Consider the following 15,102-nt stretch of genomic DNA (forward strand, 5'->3'; position numbering starts at 1 on the left):
TGTGGTACGCGGCCTCTCACTGTTGTGGCCTCTCCCATTGCAGAGCACAGGCTGCGGACGCGCAGGCTCAGCGGCCATGGCTCACGGGCCTATCCGCTCCACGGCATGTGGGATCTTCCCGGACCGGAGCACGAACCCGTGTCCCCTGCATTGGCAGGCGGACTCTCAATCACTGCACCACCAGGGAAGCCCACATATAAAACATTTTTATATTTACTGTGAGTTTAATCTTTCTGCTGGTCACATCAACTCACTCTCAGTCCCCTTTGCTAGCATGCTCCCTCTGTCTTCCTGAAGTTATTTTTTGGTCTGCCTTTGTTCCTCACAGAGCTTTGTGATGGAGTGGAGATAGGGCAGAAGTGTGTGGGGCTGTGTGGGACCATGACACTGAGCTCATCAACTCTGCTTTTTCCATTGCTCTCCTGCTCACTTCTTTTTATGTCTGTTCCTTCTTCTGTCTTTGGGTTTTAATATCATATTCTTAAATTTCAAAGCTGAACATACTCATTTTCAAATTTCTGTCTATTTCCATTAAAATGAAGACCTTTATGTTTTGTTTTTGTGTTTTGTGTTCCTCAAAGCTCGGGAGAGAAATAACATTATTTACACTTGGGTTTTCTCTTAGAGTTTGAAATTAGACCCAAAATGAAAGAATTAGCTCCACAGAAGAGCATTTCTGAAGAAGTAATACTCCATAACATAATAGTATACTTAATTTTTGAAGACTGGAAACTTGAAGATGAGATAAATTACCAGGAAAACCAAGACAAGCTTTTGAATCAAGTTACATTTATTAACAATAAGTCACTGACTGAGGAGATAGACCAAGAATATAATGCACTGTGGAAAGTAGTTCATCTGAACAGAACATTTAATGAACACATCAGAGCCTTCATACATAAGTCTCACCTCTCTGCACAACCAAAATCTCTACCAAGTGAAAAATATAAATGTATTCAGTGTGGGAAAGCCTTCAGTGGAAAGTCAGGACTTATTGTACATCAGAGAATTCATACTGGGGAAAAACCGTACAAATGTAATGACTGAAAAAGCCTTTATTCAGAAGTCACAGCTCACTGTACATCAGAGAACTCATACAGGAGAGAAACCCTATGAATGTAGTGAATGTGGAAAAGCATTCATCCAGAAGTCAAACCTCTTTATTCATCAGAGGATTCACACAGGGGAGAAACCCTATGAATGCAATGAATGTGGGAAGGCTTTCATCAAGAAGTCAACACTTAGTGTTCATCAAACAGCTCATACGGGGGAGAAACCATATGAATGTGATGAATGTGGAAAAGCCTTTATCTGGCGGTCACAGCTCATTGTACATCAGAGAATTCATACTGGGGAGAAACCCCATAGATGTAGTGAGTGTGGAAAAGCCTTCAACAGGAAGTCAGAACCAAGTGTGCATCACAGAATTCATACTGGAGAGAAACCCTTTGAATGTAATGAATGTAAAAAAGCCTTCATTCAGAAGTCAGATCTCATTGTACATTAGAGAACTCACACTGGGGACAAAAGATATCAATGCAATGAATGTGGGAAAGCCTTCATCCGGAGTTCACAGTTCACTGAACATCAGAGAATTCATACTGGGGAGAAACCCTATGAATGTAGTGAATGCAGAAAAGCTTTTATCCGGAAATCACAACTCATTGTGCATCAGAGAATCCATACTGGGACAAAGCCATATGAATGCACTGAGTGTGGAAAAGCCTTTAGCAAGAAGTCACACCTTACTGTACATCATAGAATACATACTGGAGAAAAACCCTATGAATGCAGCCATTGTAGAAGAGCTTTCAGCAAGAAATCTACTCTCATTGTTCATCAGAGAATTCATATTGAACAGAAACACTTTTAATGGAGTGAGAAAACTTTAATTCAGTGATCAAAATTTCATTACACTTCATAGAATTCATATAGGTTAGAAACTCTATAAATGTACTAAACATGGGAAGCTTCAACAATAGTTCCAGAACTATTAAGCATCAGAAGATTCATACTAAGAAGATCTTTGAAAAATCATGTTTCCCAAAAACAACATATATATTGGACATCTTTGTTGAGATCTAAAAGTTTTTATAAGTGTACTAGAAAAATCTCAATTACACATGATTGACTTGTTTGCTGTGAAGTACACATTTTTTTAATGAGTAAGTAAATTGATTTACCATGACAATAAAATGACAATGATATGTAATCATTCTGCAAGTGATCTAAGAATGGCATTTAAACCCAAATTATCTGTTGGTTAGAAGTGAATATGGATATTTACACCTGCCTTGCTCTTTCACACTAAAACAGGGGTCCCCAACTTTTTTGGCCAGTTTCGTGGAAGACAATTTTTCCATGGACCTGGGGCAGGGGGATGGTTTCAGGATGATTCAACCACATTACATTTATTGTGCACTTTATTTCTATTATTGTTACATTGTAATATATAATGAAATAATTATAGAATTCACCAGAATGCAGAATCAGTGGGAGTCCTGAGCTTGTTTTCACTTGCCACTCACTGATAGGGTTTTGATATGAGTCTACAAGCAATGGATTTATTATGGACTGTGTGCAGTCAAACCTCTCTGCTAATGATAATCTGTATTTGCAGCTGCTCCCCAGTGCTAACATCACCACCTCAGCTCCACCTCAGATCATCAAGCATTAGATTCTCATAAGGAACATGCAACCTAGATTCCTTGCATGCACAGTTCACAGTAGGGTTGAAGCTCCTATGAGAATCTATTGCCACTGCTGATCTGACAGGAGGCGGAGTTCAGGCAGTAATGCAAGTGATAGAGTGAGGCTGCAAATACAGATGAAGCTTCACTCACTCCCCTGCCCCTCACCCCCTGCTGTGCGGCCCCCATTCCTAACAGGCCATGGACTGGGTACCTATATCCTGTCCCTCCATTATGTTGACTTAATTAACAAGAAACATGCATTTTAAAGGGATTATTAGATTCCATGTTCTTATATGTAAGAGCTGTCGGAAGATATTATATATTTTTTGAGATATTTATTCAGGGATATCTGTTTTGCTGCCCTGTAAATTTCCTCATGACCAGCCTAAACATTAGAAATTTTACTATTATTTTCTAGTTCATTTGAAAAAATATTCTTTGTTTTGTTGGGTTGTCATTTTATTATCACAAATAACTTTTCTTCAAATCCAGTCATTATCCAAGGCATACTTTCCTTTTAGAAACACAATAACCTAACCTTATATAAGTATTCATTGTCAAGTAATATTATGAAAAGAGGGATTGATATCTAAAAACCTTTTAAAACTTTTCTTTTCTTTTCTTTTCTTTTTTGCAGTACGCGGGCCTCTCACTGTTGTGGCCTCTCCCGTTGTGGAGCACAGGCTCCGGACGCGCAGGCTCAGCGGCCATGGCTCACGGGCCCAGCCGCTCTGCGGCATGTGGGATCTTCCAGGACCGGGGCAAGAACCCTTGTCCCCTGCATCAGCAGGCGGACTCACAACCACTGCGCCACCAGGGAAGCCCTAAAACTTTTCTTGAATGAAGGTAAAGCTGATATACTGCATTGAACTTGATCCTAAATTTTTTTTTTTTTTAAAGAAGATGTTGGGGGTAGGAGTTTATTAATGTATTTATTTTATTTTTGCTGTGTTGGGTCTTTGTTCCTGTGCGAGGGCTTTCTCTAGTTGCGGCGAGCGGGGGCCACTCTTCATCGCAGTGCGCAGGCCTCTCACTATCGCTGGCTCTCTTGTTGCGGAGCACAGGCTCCAGACGCGCAGGGTCAGCAGTTGTGGCTCATGGGCCTAGTTGCTCCGCGGCATGTGGGATCTTCCCAGACCAGGGCTTGAACCTGTGTCCCCTGCATTAGCAGGCAGATTCTCAACCACTGTGCCACCAGGGAAGCCCCCTAAATTTTTTTATATCAAATACTTCTTTCTTAGGTTTTTAAAGGAAAAATCATGCTTTAAAATTGAAATTAGTGAATAACAACCATGATTATTAATTTAAATTTTAAAATATTTAAGCTTTCAAATAATGATTTTAAACTAAAAGAAGTAAATTGCAGTCATGCAATTTTTTTATTAGTTATTTTTGAAGATCTGGGATATAAATGTATGCAATTAATTTTCTAAACAAACATATCAGCAACTAAAATATCCATGTGTGTTTTGCCCTTTAGTGTCGTCATCTTGGAACCTATTTAATAATGCAAGTTGTTCAGTCACCGGTAATTTATGGAGTCCCTATCTTTTAGAATTTCCTTCAGGTCCAGCTTACATGTTAGGTCTCATATGAAACCAAGTAATATTTTCAGAGAGTCTTAGTCATTATAATTCATTGTCTTTCTAGCCCTTCCTTATCCCTCCCCACTCTCAACCCATTAATTCTGTGCCTGACTTCAGCAAGGAAAAAGCTCATACCCTTTCTATAATCATTTCAAGTCTCAGATCCTTAGAAGATTCAATATCTTTATTTTCACATTTTGGCCTTCTACTTCATGGTTTCCTACCTGTACCTGGTATTGCCATGAACATTGAACAGGCCTGAAATTCCTTTACTTTTTTACTTGCCTTCTAATATTTTTGACGTCTGACCCTAGTTTCTTCTCTTCTCTTTAAAACGATACTTCATACTGCTTCCTTTCTACTTCATTAGTATTACTATTACTAATAGATATTTATTAGGCACTATGAGTCAGATACTATCTTGTTTTAAACAACTGGAACTTGAGAGATTATACAAGAAACCATGACTCATACCCAAGGACTTGGAAACATTACAATATACATAAATTCTTAGATATTTCAAAGTTTTCAGGCAGAGTTAAAAATGGAAACTACCCTAATAATAATATGGTTTAAAATGGTTTGCAAATTAAATGATTAAAATGTTAATCGTGAATGCCATTCATTGAGATACTCATGTGTATTTAAACTTTTAAATGCTGATAGTCACTCAAATGCTTAGGTATTATGTTTATTTCAACTTCAAGTTCTAATCACAGGTGAATACTTCACAGATGAATCTACCCTATTTCAGACATTCTTAGGGGCATAATAGATCAAAGGGGCATTATACAGGTGTGTCAGAGGTAAGATGGAAAGGAGTCAAACCATGGATTTTTTTTTTTTCTGGGAAGGTGAAGAAAATGGAATTTCAAAGCCCCTTTTCTGTTTTGTAGCATAGGTAGGGGTGAGTCACAAGAGAAATTAGAAAATATTTAGATAATACTGAAATGAAAACACAATCTATCAAAGTATTGGGGATGCCACTAGAGCAGAGCTTAAAGAGAAATTTATAGCTTTTAAGTGTTTTATTAGAAAAGAGATGACTAAAATTAATTATCTAAGCTTCCACCTTATGAAGTTAGGTATGAGCAAATGAAACTTAAATAAGTAGGAGAATAAAGTAATAAAGGTAAGAGCACAAATCAATGAACTAGAACTGGGGTCAGATTATAGGCCAAATTTAACTATATAACCATTATATTTATATTTCCATATAACCCTTAAACTTAGAATTATTTTTCATTTTTAGTGGGTTGTAAAATAAACACCTATAAAACAAAGAGTACAAAACAGATACCTTATATGGCCCATAAAACCTAAAATATCTACTATCTGGCCATTTACAGAAACTGTTTGCCAATTCCTGAACTGGAACCTACACTAACAGTAGAAAAAAGTCAATAAAAACAAAAGGTGGGGCTTCCCTGGTGGCGCAGTGATTGAGAGTCCACCTGCCAATGCAGGGGACACAGGTTCGTGCCCCGGTCTGGGAAGACCCCACATGCCGCAGAGCGGCTAGGCCTGTGAGCCATGGGCACTGAGCCTGTGCGTCTGGAACCTGTGCTCCGCAACGGGAGAGGCCACAACAGTGAGAGGCCTGCGTACCGCAAAAAAACAAAAACGAAAAACAAAAAACAAAAGGTGGTTCATTGAAATGATCAATGTAATTGATAAATCTTTGGATAAACTGATCAAGAAAAAGAGAAGGCCAAGACTTCCCTGATGGCACAGTGGTTAAGAATCCACCTGCCAACACAAAGAACACAGGTTCAAGCCATGGTCCGGGAAGATCCCACATGCCACAGAGCAACAAAGCCCATGCGCCACAACTACTGAGCCTGTGTGCCACAACTACTGAAGTCTGTGTGCCTAGAGCCCATGCTCCACAACAAAAGAAGCCACCGCAATGAGAAGCCCACGCACTGTAATGAAGAGTAGCCTCCACTCACTGCAACTAGAAAAAGCCTGCGCCCTGCAATGAAAACCCAACGGGGCTCAAAAATAAATAAATAAATAAATAAGTTTAAAAAAAAAGAAAAATAGAAGGCCAAAATTATGAATAGGAAATAAAGGAGATGACACCACTATCCTAGAATCAACAGGTAATAAGTAAGTTACTTATAACTTTTTTTCAAAAATTTGATGACTTAGATGAAATGGAAGATTTCCTTGAAATACATGTTACCAAAGCTGAGTAAAGAAGAAATAGAATACTTAAATAACCCTGTAGTAATAAAAGAAATTAAATGTGTTATTTAAAATCTTCCCTGAAAGAAAACTCAAGATCTAGATGGCTTCACTGATAAATTCCATCAGTATTTAAGGAATAAACAATGCTAACCCTACAGAAACTTTCAGAAAGTAGAGGAGGATGAACATTTTCCAACTCATCATATTGGATCAGTATTACCCTGAACCAAAACCAGATGAAGACATCATAAGTAAAGTTATAAGCCAGTAAATACCCCGATGACTGTAGATGTAAAAGTTCTTTTAAAAATTAGTGTATTGAATCCAACAATACATGAAAAATGAAATATGTCCTGATTAATTTCTGGAGATTATTTCAGGAATTCAAGTTTTTATTTAAACATCTGATTATCACTCCATGTAATTCACCATATTAAAATAATGAAGGGAAAGACTCATGTATCATCTCTGTAGATACCAAGAACGCATTTAGCAAAATTCAACATCCATTTGTGATGAAAACTTTCAACAAACAAGCAATAGGTAGTAACTTCTCTACATCTACGAGTTTTATGGTTATTCCTTTCTATATAAGATCAGACACAAAGCAAAACTATCTGTTCTCATCCTTATTCAACAATGTAATAGAAGTCCTGACCAGTGCAGTAAGAGAAGAAAAGTTAAAAAGGCATACAAATAGGAAAAGAAGAAATAAAACTTTATGAACAATTAACATGATTTCATATATATAAAATCCTAAGGAATCTACAAAGATTCACTAAAACTTACAAATGAATTTTATAAGGTTCCAGGATAAAAGGCCAATATACAAAAAGTGATTGTATTTCTACATATTAACGACCAAAATAAATTTAAGAATCCATGTTCAGTAGCACATAAACCATAAAATAGTTTAAGAAAATTAACCAAGGATAAGCATTGGAAACTGCAAAATATTGTTGAGAGACACTTTAAAGCTAAATAAGTGGAAAGACTGATCATCTTCATGGATTGAAATATGCAATAATGTTAAGATGTCATTTGTCTCCACATTGGTCTATTCTATCCCAATTAAAAGACCAACAAAACACATGAAAGAATGTGCTCAACATCATTAATCATTAGAGAAATGCAAATCAGAACTACAATGAGATATCATCTCACACCAGTCAGAATGGCCATCATTAAAAAAATCTACAAACAATAAATGCTGGAGAGGGTGTGGAGAAACGGGAACCCTCTAGCACTGTGGGTGGGCATGTAAACTGATACAGCCACTATGGAGAACAGTGTGGAGGTTCCTTAAAAAACTAAAAATAGAACTACCATACGACCCAGCAATCCCTCTACTGGGCATATACCCAGAGAAAACCATAATTCAAAAAGAGTCATGTACCACAATGTTCATTGCAGCTCTATTTATAATAGCCAGGACATGGAAGCAACCTAAATGTCCATCAACAGATGAATGGATAAAGAATGGATATATGGCACATATATACAATGGAATATTACTCGCCATAAAAAGAAACGAAATTGAGTTATTTGTAGTGAGGTGGATGGACCTAGAGTCTGTCATACAGAGTGAAGTAAGTCAGAAAGAGAAAAACAAATACTGTATGCTAACACATATATATGGAATCTAAAAAAAAAATAAAAGATCATGAAGAACCTAGGGGCAGGACAGGAATAAAGATGCAGACCTACTAGAGAATGGACTTGAGGACACGGGGAGGGGTAAGGGTAAGCTGGGACGAAGTGAGAAGTGGCATGGACATATATACACTAATATATAATGTATATAAATGTAAAACCGGGGGACTTCCCTGGTGGCGCAGTGGTTGAGAATCTGCCTGCCAATGCGGGGGACATGGGTTCAAGCACTGGTCTGGGAAGATACCATATGCTGTGGAGCAACTAGGCCCGTGAGCCACAACTACTGAGCCTGCGCGTCTGGAGCCTGTGCTCCGCAACAAGAGAGGCTGCGATAGTGAGAGGCCTGTGCACTGCGATGAAGAGTGGCCCCCACTTGCTGCAACTAGAGAAAGCCCTTGCACAGAAACGAAGACCCAGCACAGCCAAAAATAAAAATAAATTAATTAAAAAAAAAAAGAGAGGAAAAAAAAAGTAAAACCGATAGCTAGTGGGAAGCAGCCGCATAGTACAGGGAGATCAGCTCAGTGCTTTGTGACCACCTAGAGGGGTGGGATAGGGAGGGTGGGAGAGAGGGAGATGCAAGAGGGAAGAGATATGTGGATATATGTATATGTATAGCTGATTCACTTTGTTATAAAGCAGAAACTAACACACCATTTTAAAGCAATTATACTCCAATAAAGATGTTAAAAAAAAAAAAAGACCAACAGGTTTTTGTTTTTTGTTTTTGTTTGTTTTTTTTTTAGTGTGAGTCGGGGGAGAAATTGATCAGCTGATTCTAACGTATATAGAAGTGTAAAGACCTAGAAGAGCCAAAATAATTTGGAAAATAAACAAAGTTTGAGGACTTAACACTATCTGATTTCAAGTCAGCAAAATATTGGCCTAAGTGGAAGTGTAAAGATAGTGTAGTATTGGCCTAAACATAGACCTAGATCAATGAAATAGACAGAAGAGAATGTCCAGAAGTACACTCACATATACACGGTCAATTGATTTTTTTAAAAAACTTTTTGTTTGGGAATAATTTTTGCTTTACAAAAGTTGCAAAGATAATAGAGTTCCCATATGCCCCTCACCTGGTTTCCTCTAATGTTCACGTCTTACATTATTGTGGTACATGAGTGAAAACTTAAAAAACAACATATGTCCATTAATATTAACCATATTCCAGGTTTTATTTTAATTTCACTATCCTTTTTCTGTTCCAGATTCCAATCCAGGACATCACATATCATTTAGTTATCATATCTCTTTAGTCTTCTCTGGTCTGTGACAGTGTTGAAAGTTTAGCTAAACTCCTCCGTAATATTGCTGCCTTGGCATCCATTTTGCATGGCTAAGTGGCCAGCAGGGCCTTGAACTGACGCTAGCCCCTCCCTCAAGTGAATGCCCTAGATAACAGTCCACAGAGTCACAAGAAACTGTTAAGTTCCTGATATGACTCCTCCAATGCCCCTTGTGATAAACTGTCTCTCCTGCCTCCCTGCTCTTTCCCCTTGTGTCTCCTTTAGATAAGAAATCCTCCCCAAAACTTAGCAAAACCCTGCTTTTGTGGTTTGAATTGACTGATCTGGCCTTAGCCTGAGAACCCCAAAGCACCTCACTCTCAGAACCTTTTAAAGGCACATGCTCCAGCTCCTGCAGTTTGCTCCCTGCTTTGACCTTGCCAAGTGGCCCTTTGAGGAGTGCCTGCAGGACCTATGAATAGTAAACTATTTCACTTTCCCCTGTGGTCTTTGTTGAACCTTGGCTTGCCATCCAACACCCAGGATTATACGTAAGATGTTAATTTAACAAAAATCAACACAACAGACAACTTCTTACTTTTCCCTTGTTTTTCATGATCTTGACTGTTTTGAGGACTACTTTTCAGAAATTTGTAAAATGTCCCTTAATTGAAAAAAAAATTTTTTTAGCCATTCTATTAGGTGTGTAGTGGTATCGCATTTTGGTTTTAATTTGAATTTTCTTAATATCTAACGATGCTGAGCATCTTTACATGTGTTTATTGGCAATTTGTTTATCTATTATGGTAAAATTTCCAAATCTTGTGCTCATTTAAAAAAAATTATTAGTATTTATTTTGGAGTGCTATGTTCTGAATTCAAGTTCTCTATAAGATATGTTTTGCAAATGCTTTCTCTATGAAAGTCTATGATTTGTCTTTTCATTTTCTAAGCAGTTTCTTTAGAGGAGAGCAGTTTTAATTTTGTGAAGTCCAATTTATCAATTTTTCCTTTTAATGGTTTGTGTTTTTTGTGTCCTCTTTAAGAAATCTTTGCCTAAATTGAAGTCACAAAGATTTTTTTCCATTGGTTTCTTCCAGAGATTTTGTATTTTTAGCCCTTACATTTATGTTTAAGAGCTCTTTTCAGTTAATTTTAATATATTTGTGAATTAAAGTTGAGGTATATGGGGCCTCCCTGGTGGCGCAGTGGTTGGGAGTCCGCCTGCCGATGCAGGGGACGCGGGTTCGTGCCCCGGTCTGGGAGGATCCCACATGCCGCGGAGCGGCGGGGCCCGTGAGCCATGGCCGCTGAGCTTGCGCGTCTGGCAACGGGAAAGGCCACGACAGTGAGAGGCCCACATATCGCAAAAAAAAAAAAAAAAAAAAAAAAAAAAAAAAAAAAAAAAAAAAAAAAAAAAAAAAAAAAAAAAAAAAAAAAAAAAAAAAAAAAAAAAAAAAGTTGAGGTATATATTTTTATATATGGATACACAACTGATCAGCACCATTTGTCAGAAAGATTATCCTCTACTGAATTACCTTGACAGAAATCAAATATATATATTGATAAAATATATATATTTTACTTTCTTCCTTTTTCTACTTACATTTACATCTATGCTTACCACATTGTATTCGTAATTTTCTTTTAATTCTTGAAATCAACTTTCTTCTTTTTTTTAGAATAATTATGCCTATTCTAGTTCCGTTACATTTCCATGTCATTTAAGAATCAGCATGTCGGTTTCTACAAAGAAACTGAGAGGATTTGATTGAACCTATATATCAATTTGGAGATAATTGACATCTTAGCAATTTGAATTTTCCTTTCCACAAGGCATGATATAACAATTTATTTAAGTCTTATTTAATTTCTCTCAGCAGTGTTTTGTAGTGTTCAATGTACAGGCCTTACACCACATATTTTGTTAAATTTTCTCCCAAGATTTCATATGTTTAGGGTACTATTGTAAATGCTATTTTATTTTCATTTTAATTCAAATTTTTCGTTGTTCATATATTGGGTGGACCAAAGGGTTCATTCGTTTTTTTCGTAAGATAGCTCTAGTAGCACTTAGTTGCCTGTAACTTCATTCAAAACAATTTGTGACAGCTGTCATATCAGTGTGCATTTAAAGAAAGACATCAAAATTGATGAATTTTTGTGTAGCCGTGTTAATATTGAAGAGGAAAAAAAAGCATTTTCAGCATATTATGCTTTATTATTTCAAGAAAGGTAAAAACACAATTGAAATGCATAAAAAGATTTGTGCAGTGTATGGAGAAGGTGCTGTGACTGATAGAACATGTCAGAAGTGGTTTGTGAAGTTTCGTGCTGGAGATTTCTCACAGTACGATGCTCCATGGTCAGGTAGACAAGTTGAAATTGATAGGGATCATATTGAAACAATAATTGAGAACAATCAACATTAGACCACATGGGAGACAGCTGACATACTCAAAATATCCAAATCAAGAGTTGAAAATCATTTGCACCAGCTTGGTTATGTGAATCGCTTTGATGTTTGGGTTCCACAAACGTTAAGTGAAAAAACCTTCTTGACCATATTTCAGCATGTGATTCTCTACTGAAACATAAGGAAAACGTTCTGTTTTTAAAACAAATTGTGACAGGTGATGAAAAGTGGATACTGTACAACAATGTGGAATGGAAGAGACTATAGGGCAAGCGAAATGAACCACCACCAAAGGCTGGTCTTCATCCAAAGAAGGTGATGTTGTGTATATGGTGGGATTGGAAGGGAGTCATCTATTATGAGCTCCTTCCGGAAAACTAAATGAGTAATTCCAACAAGTACTGATCCCAGTTAGACCAACTGAAAGCAGCACTCGACAAAAGACATCCAGAATTAGTCAACAGAAAACTCATTATCTTCCATCAGGTTAATGCAGGACCACATGTTTTTTTGATGACCAGGCAAAAATTGTTACAGCTTGGCTGGGAAGTTCTGATTCATCCGCCGTATTCACCAGACACTGCACCTTCGGATTTCCATTTATTTTGGTCTTTACAAAATTCTCTTAATGGAAAAAATTTCAATTCCCTGGAAGACTGTAAAAGGCACCTGGAACAGTTCTTTGCTCAAAAAGATAAAAAGTTTTGGGAAGATAGAATTATGAAGTTGCCTGAAAAATGGCAGAAGGTAGTGAACAAAAGGGTGAATACATTGTTCAATAAAGTTCTTGGTGAAAATGAAAAATGTGTCTTTTATTTTTACTTAAAAACCGAAGGCACTTTTTGGCCCACAGGATATAATTATTTACTGTATTACTTTTATTCTGTTACCTTGTTTAATTATTTACTGGATTTAGTAGCTTTAAAATAGATTTCTTAGGATTTTGTCTGTGTAAATTTTCTATGTGCAAATAAAAACTAGTTTTATTTTCTCCTTTCCAATTTGTGTATGCCTTTTTTTTTTAAGGAATTTTGCCTTTTTTATTTTTAAATTTTATTTATTTATGGCTCTTCATTTCTGTGCGAGGGCTTTCTCTAGTTGCGGCAAGCGGGGGCCACTCTTCATCGCGGTGCGCCGACCTCTCACTATCGCGGCTTCTCTTGTTGCGGAGCACAGGCTCCAGACGCGCAGGCTCAGTAATTGTGGCTCATGGGGCTAGTTGCTCCGCGGCATGTGGGATCCTCCCAGACCAGTGCTCGAACCTGTGTCCCCTGCATTGGCAGGCAGATTCTCAACCACTGTGCCACCAGGGAAGCCCTGTGTATGCCTTTTAAAAGTTTTTATTCTTATCCTAGCGCACTGGCTATTACCTCTAACACAACATTAAATAAATGTGAAAAGAGTGGACTTCATTGCTTTTTTCTCAATCTTAGGAAGAAAGCATTAAGTTTTCACCATAAAAGATAATGTTAGCTGTAAGTTTTTTGTAGATGTCCCTTATTAATTTGAACAGGGAAGCCTGTGTATGCCTTTTAAAAGTTTTTATTCTTATCCTAGCGCACTGGCTATTACCTCTAACACAACATTAAATAAATGTGAAAAGAGTGGACTTCATTGCTTTTTTCTCAATCTTAGGAAGAAAGCATTAAGTTTTCACCATAAAAGATAATGTTAGCTGTAAGTTTTTTGTAGATGTCCCTTATTAATTTGAAAAAGTCCTTTTCATTCCTAGTCTAAGAGTTTTTTTTTTTTTTCCTTTATCCTGAATGGGTACTGAATTCTATCAAATGCTTTTTTCTACATCTATAGAGATGAGCATATGTTTTTTCCTTTTTGTTCTGTTAATAGTTTTATTTCCTGACTTTTAAACTTTAATTCAACCTTACATTCCTGAAGTAAGCCCTACTTGTTCATACATTATTTTTTTTTTTTTTTTTTTTTTTTTGCGGTATGTGGGCCTCTCACTGTTGTGGCCCCTCCCATTGCGGAGCACAGGCTCCGGACGAGCAGGCCCAGCGGCCATGGCTCACGGCCCCAGCCGCTCCACGGCATGTGGGATCTTCCCAGACCGGGGCACGAACCCGTATCCCCTGCATCGGCAGGCGGACTCTCAACCACCGCGCCACCAGGGAAGCCCCATACATTATTTTTATATATTTCTGTGCAGCTCACTCCTCTTAAATAGTCTGGTTTGAATATTCTAAACTCCTTGGCCTCCCTGTTGTCTGATCTTTTTCTCCTCAAGTTAGTGAACCCCTGGCCTCTCTTTGAGGTATTCCTCCCTGAGAATTTATCCTGGAGACTTCCTCTGGGATGCGGACTGGGGCAATCATAGAGCTCACCGGATTCATTTTTCTTAAGTATCACAGTTCTGTGCTGTTATTCAGTGTCTGAAAACCATTGTTTTATATGTTTGTCCAGTTTTCTAGTTGTTTAAGGTAAGAGGGTAAATCTACTTTCTTTTATTCCATCATGGATGGTAGTGGAATTCTTACCTCCGACCCCATTCCCCTAAGAAGTTTTTTAAGAATAGAATGATCACATGTATTTTTAACTTCATCTGAAATTTAAAATTCAAAAAATAGCCCTAAATTTTTTGTAAAGAACACTCACAGAGGAATTTCTCTACCTGATAAACTTATGTAGAAAACAATAATAATTAAAGTAGTGTAGTACTGGCACAGGAGTAGCTCAGTAGTAAAAAAGGGGGAGTCCAAAAATTATATATGTATATATAGTACATATATATACAAATATATATATGTATTACGTATATATATATATACACATATATATGTATTACATATATAACAGCTGATGCTTGAACAATGCAGATTTGAACTGCATGGGTCCACTTATATGTGGATTTTTTTTTCAATAGTAAATAGTACATGTTATGTGGTTGTTAAATCTGTGGATGCAAAATCGCAGATATGGAGGAACTGCAACCTTGTATACAGAGGGCTGATTATAAGTTGTTTTTTTTAAATAAATTTATTTATTTATTTATTTGGCTGCGTTGGGTCTTTGTTGCTGTGCGTGGGCTTTCTCTGGTTGCAGTGAGCGGGAGCTACTCTTCGTTGCGGTGCACGGGCTCCTCATTGCAGTGGCGTCTTTTGTTGGGGAGCACGGGATCTAGGTGTGCAGGTTTCAGTAGTTGTAGCACGTGGGCTTAGTAGTTGTGGCACATGAGCTCTAGCGTGCAGGCTCAGTAGTTGTGGCGCATGGGTTTAGTTGCTCCACGGCATGTGGGATCTTCCGGGGCCAGGGCTCAAACCCATGTCCCCTGCATTGGCAGGTGGTTTCTTAACTACTGCGTCTCCAGGGA

The 15,102-nt window shown here is 37.6% G+C and overlaps 1 protein-coding gene across 1 annotated transcript in view; it reads left to right on the forward strand.

Annotated features, from left to right (window-relative positions):
- Positions 1–15,102, forward strand: part of LOC103077330 (zinc finger protein 420-like) — a 46,621-nt gene that overhangs the window by 10,021 nt on the left and 21,498 nt on the right. Inside the window, exon 3 of the mRNA XM_007449806.1 lies at positions 939–1,485. Coding sequence (XP_007449868.1) covers positions 939–1,485 — 547 coding nt within the window. The remainder of the gene's footprint in view (positions 1–938; positions 1,486–15,102) is intronic.

This window comes from Lipotes vexillifer, unplaced genomic scaffold (assembly GCF_000442215.2).
Source record: "Lipotes vexillifer unplaced genomic scaffold, Lipotes_vexillifer_v1.1 scaffold230, whole genome shotgun sequence".
NCBI classification, from domain to species: Eukaryota; Metazoa; Chordata; class Mammalia; order Artiodactyla; family Lipotidae; genus Lipotes; species Lipotes vexillifer.